General features: G+C 46.2%; 1 protein-coding gene across 1 annotated transcript in view; it reads left to right on the top strand.

Moving 5' to 3' along the window:
- The first annotated feature begins 1,601 nt into the window (after positions 1-1,601).
- arid2 (AT-rich interactive domain 2) overlaps positions 1,602-6,298 on the top strand; it is a 30,521-nt gene continuing 25,824 nt past the window's right edge. Inside the window, 3 exon segments of the mRNA XM_060048767.1 lie at positions 1,602-4,759; positions 4,883-4,976; positions 5,867-5,964. Coding sequence (XP_059904750.1) covers positions 4,668-4,759; positions 4,883-4,976; positions 5,867-5,964 — 284 coding nt within the window. The 5' untranslated portion in view covers positions 1,602-4,667.

Raw genomic sequence — 6,298 nt, 5'->3', positions numbered from 1 at the left:
TTTTCAATAATAGGCCTATATATAACTTTCATGGATGTATGTCCATTGTTAGAAGTTCTTTGGATACGATCGTCTCCCTATATTTCGCTCGAGTTTCAGCCGCACCCTTCCTATTGTGCAGTGAAACCTTGGCCTTTACTTGAGGAAGCAAGCGACGCCTCCCAGCTGACACCCCCCCCCCCCCCCCAATAATGACCATAAGTCCCGTGAAATATGATAGTCTAATTTCATTACATAATATGAATTGACATGCCAACACCACAATGTAATGTCCATGCTACAAGCATTTTGTAGTTTATACATTACTGAAAAAAAGTACAAGCAAAGATACAAGCAAAAAAAACAAAACATCTTTATATAGTACTTGGTAGGCTACTTCAATGGACAAGACTGGCAGAGTGTGTCAAAAAAGTCTTAACAAACAGCAGAACTGTTTTCACATTCACACGTCAATGTCTATTACCCCAGCAGCACATAATGCCTCGATAATCTATCTATATAGGAAGGAAGTTAGGCATCAACTACACAACAGACGTCCGGATTTGCCCCCACAACCTTTGCCCCTATAACCTGAATAGCTCTTGACCCAAGATGGAGCACAAACTGTTTTCCCTTCCATGTAATCACACCTCGTGGAATATAAGAAGGACACCAGTATCCCCAGTAAATGCCACACTGATCTCGTACTGGTGGTCTGAGGCTAAAAGGGCTTTGGGGACTGAGTGCAAGGTCCAAGGTTAAGATATGTGTGTTGCCTTTATATGTTCAGACCGATTCTTCAACCAGCCCCTTGTATATTCGGATACTCACCCTAAAGGTTTGCTCATGGCTGAGTCATCAAACGAGCTGTGCAGTTATAGATTTAGGAATATTAAAGACAGCTGTTGCTTTAATGTCATGGCCCGAATCAAAGGTTCAAAGTATACACCGAGTCCATTGTCCAATGTTCAATCAACACTCAGATGTGTGCCATAAATGTATTTAACTTGATAATCCTATTACAACTTTCACTGAATTCTCTACTGTAGGTAGATAGGTAGTATATATTCCGTGCCTTAGTATTTATCGTAAACACTTACGAATATAATATATAGGCTGCATAAAACTTAAACTGTTTCCCATTTGATCAATCAATCACCTTGTATTTCATTAATTAGACCTTTATTTGATCAGGTTTAGTCCCATTAAGCAGTCATTTACATTTTTTAAAGGTTAAGCATTTCTGTTAGAATCGCTCTTCAGTTCTCCTCATAATGAGTTCCAGTCCAGTTTGGAGTCTCGGACCATTGATAAGCAAGCGGTTGAAATGATCCCTAACTTGAACACGTCCGCCACCTAGTGGTGAGGACTCATCTCGGAGACAGTTGGTTGTTCAAAAGTAGGCGACATTGTTTTGGTTTAATTACGTGTGCATGTCTCTATACTCGTCGTCATCACCATCCCCAAGGAACATCAATAAACCAAACCTCGATGTTGTATAAGGTAAATCAAGTCCTAAACAAAATACTTCTGTACTTTAGTTTTTACAATAGTCTGTTTTGCATTTCAAATGATTAATTTGAGACAACATGAATAAATAGAATACAAAGAGGCTTCAGCTTTATTCATCATTAGAGTAAGCCTTGAAGTAGTTAAAGTGATCCTTTGCAAGCATACCCATTTCCCCTGATCCCTGCCGATTAATTGTTGAGAGGGCAGCTGTTTCCCCCAATTCAGAATTAAAACCAACCCTATCCTGCTGGTCAATGGATGTGGACTTAATCCGTTTTTTTTTAGTATTCTTCGGTTCAAGCACTGGGGCAGGTGCAAATAAAACTTCTTGACAAACGAAGATACTTTTGATAATATACCAACTCTACCGACTACGTCTCTTCAAGGATATATCTACTCTCCGAGGCGTTGTGCCTAGTGGCCACCAGATGGCGCTGTTTCTCCACAATAGAGTAGTGAACTTGATGGTAAGTGCATAAAAAGCAGACCAGGGGATGCTGAAGAAAACAGGCGGGTGCGAGAACGTTGTGTGCAATTAGTGTCCAACTGCGATCTTTTGTCTGGCTACTTCGGGGCCATTGGCCTCGTTTGCGCCATATGCCTTGAATGAGCTGTCACAACGCATGGTCATCTAGACGTGACATTACCAGCAGCTGCACATACAAGCAAAATCCTACATACAGTATATAATGGCGTTGAGCACTTCACAGAATTGCAATAAGTTCAGGTAACAAATGTCGATGCTGATGTGTTGTATATTCAATATGTTATCAATTATGAATGAGATGCATCTTAACCGTTATTCAGTATTTAAATAACATAGGCTAGTATAACGTTTAGGGGATGGCCTTAAGTTTTCATTCGGATGATCATATTCATACCATGCATATCCAAGCATGAACACGAAACTAGGTTTATCCTAGATAGAATTTTAGTAAAATAATTATAAAACACTGCAACTTTATAACTAGTTGGACGGGGGTTTATGAAGGTGGAGATTATGTAATCAACAATGATCTACATCTGATGTTTTTGAACAGCCTCCCACAATGACATGTGTATTCCAACAACCATTGCAAAGAGAAGCCTCATATCATGATAGTCTATATTGTTTATAATGATAACAGTGTAATGTGTGAACCATGTCGGGCCTGCTGTGGTTAGAATAACCAGCGCGCGCTCACAAGGGCCAGATATCGCGCCCTATCAGTTAAGCGCCTGCGGGAAACGAATGTGTTGCTTATGGAAAGGGAGAGGCGGTAAAATGTACGTTATTAATATCCACATTTGAATATTCCTTGTTAACATTTCCGTGTTCCCGAGTTAAAAGAAGGAGCTGGTCGGTCTAGCTGGCTGCCCGAGCGGTTATTGGATGGGCTCTGGGAGGCTAACTTTAGCATTCATATAGCATCGACCTTCGCGCAAACTGCATTAATCGATACGTTTGATCAGTTCCCATCAGCACGGGTGTCGAACAACCGTCCACATCACCAGAAAAGTCGGTAAACAACGTTCACCATCAGACGTGTCCGGGTCTTTCCCCGTTCACCTCGACGCGTTAGCTCATTAGCATAGCAGGCTATCGCCTCAACGAGCCGCGTCTCGTGAGCTGCTCAGAATTCACTTCCTCGAAGACGTCGAGCCCGAACGTGCGCGAGGTGAACCCGGGCGGCGCATCGCACGGCCGTCGCCCGCCGTATGGATTCGAGCCTCGGGTGGATAATGTGCATATCGCGCCTCCCGCGCTCCGCTGTCTACTGTCAAATCCTCAAAATGGGGTCCGCTAACGCGCGTCTCCGCCATTTTGTGACAGGTTCTTCCCGGAGCGGAGGGGAGCGTGTAATGGTTGAACCCCGTCAGGAGGAGGGCCGACTGGCAGCTCAGCAGGGATCAGGAGAAATATCACACTATCCCCAGAGGTTAAAAAAAGACCTTTGAAGAGATAGGGGGATTCAATCACAACTTCATATCAATAATTACACTGCTGACACAATATCTGGCATAAAAGTTAAGACGAGTTTAAATAATGCTTTAATTGAAATGTGCAAAAGTTCAATATGGAGGAGAAAAGCTGACATTAAGATGTTATGTTAAACATTTATCATCCCTGCCTATAATACTAACGTTCTTTTTAGTTTTTATTCAACTGACAAAAAGGTAATAATCAAGTAATCCAATAATCTAGTATCCTAATTATAAATCGTATCCCCCCCCAACACGCTTAATAAAAACACCGGGTACAAGTGGCGGTGATTGGTTCATGGACTCATGTCAGAATCCACTTCGTACCAGCACTGCGACCACACCATAGCTTCCCGTCACCCTCATCCCGACCGCCGAGTCACAAACTTTACTTTAATTGCACAAACTCCGAGGCAGAGATGATCGCACAAGCATCCCTGGCGAGGGATCCGTTTACGGTGTGCATAAAGCGGGGTTTCTTCGGGAGGAGATGCTCCTGTTGGTGTTGTGTTCACTGGGCAAAGTTAACACAAGTAAACACAATCAGATCACCAGTGATCTAATCAAAGTGTAAAACTTTAATGTGGAACATTGTTAAAGTTAAAGTTTTCCACTTGAATCGCAGAGGTCCCGTCCCCATCCCCCCGCGGACCATGTCAGCGCGGCCCTGACCGTTTCCGACGGGGGTCGTTAAGTTGCAGATGAGCCCTAAAAGAGAGAACCACCGTCTATTGTTCCGATAGAGCGCGGCACACGGTGCAGTACCGCGGCCCGGCCGCAGGGGGCGCTGCGTGCAGCTCGGGCCCGCGGCCTCCACGTCTTTTTGTCTGCCGCTCTACGGTGTGTGTGTGTGTGTGTATGGTGTGTGTGCGATTGCTCGGAGCCGCGTCCGTAACACACTGTCAAACCCCTCCAAACGACTTACTATCGCATCCCGGAGCGTTAATTAAACATCTTTCACCGCGGCGTGTTGGATCCACCGGGGAAAGCGTCCGTGTTTGCGGGTGTTCTCCTGAAGTTGGTCCTGGTGAAGCGGCGGCTCTGTGGGCATCAGTCTTTATTAGCGGGCTGCTGGCGCTCTCCGGGCTATCAGCTATTTCTTTAACTTTTTAAACACGCAGCTTCGCGAATGACTGAGCGCCGGCGGAGTATGGGATCCTTGGTGTCTTAGGAAGCCAGTCAGCGGGTCCTGGGCCGTTTTTGCATGCAAAACAATGGCAAATTCGACGGGGAAAAATGTACCAGACCAGCGGAGGAAAGGACAGGCTTTCCTGGACGAGCTGCGGCAATTCCACCAAAGCAGAGGGTGAGAATGGGGCGTCTTTATCCACCATAAATATAAGTTTAATTACTCTTTGCATGTCCCCGATCACGACACAAGACTGTGGTGTAAACATCCATGCGTGTATTTCACGTGTTTTCCCTTCAGATCACCGTTCAAGAAGATTCCTATCGTGGGTGGGAAAGAGCTGGACCTGAATGCGCTCTACATCAGAGTCGTCTCTTTAGGTGGATTCGCAAAGGTGAGTGCAACTAAAGTGCAATTTCCCACACTGGCTGACCGTGTACCCTCCGCCGGACCCCTCCAAGTCTGTTCGGGGTGCATTTCGGGGCTCATCAGCCCTGGTATCTACCGGGAGGACCGAGTCGCTGGTCGGCCTTGTGCTAGTCCGCCGTGTGTGTGTGGTGGTGTGGAGGCTTGTGTTGTGTTTGAATCCGGAGTCGGTCCCACTCAGAGTGCAGTCGGAGCGACTCAAAATCAGCGGGCACTTATAACATCGATTATCGGCCCGGAGCACCGGCCGGGAGGAGAGCTCCCTGCTTGGGGGGCCAGAAATTCGGTATATTTCACCGAGTTTTGAGGAAGCCTTGCTCCTCGCCATAGCCATCTTTGGCTTAATGGCTGATCACAAAATGTAGGCCTCAAAGGCCCGCGTACTGAACACAGTTCATGGTAAAATCACCCCCCCAGACGGGCTTGGTGGCTCCAGCCCGCCGCGGTGTGAGACTGGAGGTGGATGGTGGGCTCCTGGGGGGGCCCTGGTGGGTTAGCACGAATAAACGGAAAAGTAGTCCATGTAGCCTGTTAGCTCTGCGGCTAACTAGCAACAACAGTAACGATAGTGGCCGTTGAAAGCAGGTCGAACTAAACTGTACTGTAAACTACACCACGGCTGTCTGGGCGACTGGGGACGTAATTCTACTTTGGTTCGACTGGTTTTTAATTTGTGAATTTGTAATTTTAGCCCGATTTCCGTGTTTCCTTTATGGCGGTAAAGATATGTCCAGGTATTATACGTTCAGCCTCGATGCGTGTTAACAACAGATGGTTATAACATAACGTGAACGATCCTTCTACCAAGCGTTGTTTTGGAGGTTTGTTTCTTTCTAAATATTGTTTTTCTCCATACAGGTCTCCGACAAGAACCAGTGGTCCGAGCTCGGAGAAGACTTTAACTTTCCCCGGAGTTGTTCCAATGCGGCATTTGCTTTAAAACAGTACTACCTGAGGTAAGACGCATGGCCGTTCGGCCGACGAGCCTCCTTTCTGGCGGCATGTGGGGAGTGTTTACAAATGTTCCAGGCAGCCACCGACGATGGGACCGCTCAGCAGCATGGCGTGCTGCCTCAGTCCCTCGCATCAGGCAGGAGATGCATCCTCCTCAATGGGCTTAGCGAGCATCTCTTTGTTGTAGGTTCTCTGATTTGGGAATTAGATTACGTGGTTGCTTACTTTGATACTCTGATAATTCAAGCCAACTGTTCTCTGTGCAGAAGTTACATTGTGTGCAAGACCAGGACAGGCACTTCGGTTCTGCATGGATCAACTGGTTGAATGGCTCTG

This window comes from Gadus macrocephalus, chromosome 4 (assembly GCF_031168955.1).
Source record: "Gadus macrocephalus chromosome 4, ASM3116895v1".
NCBI classification, from domain to species: domain Eukaryota; kingdom Metazoa; phylum Chordata; class Actinopteri; order Gadiformes; family Gadidae; genus Gadus; species Gadus macrocephalus.
Note: the sequence above shows the minus strand (reverse complement) of the source record. Positions and strands in the feature narration are given on the sequence as shown.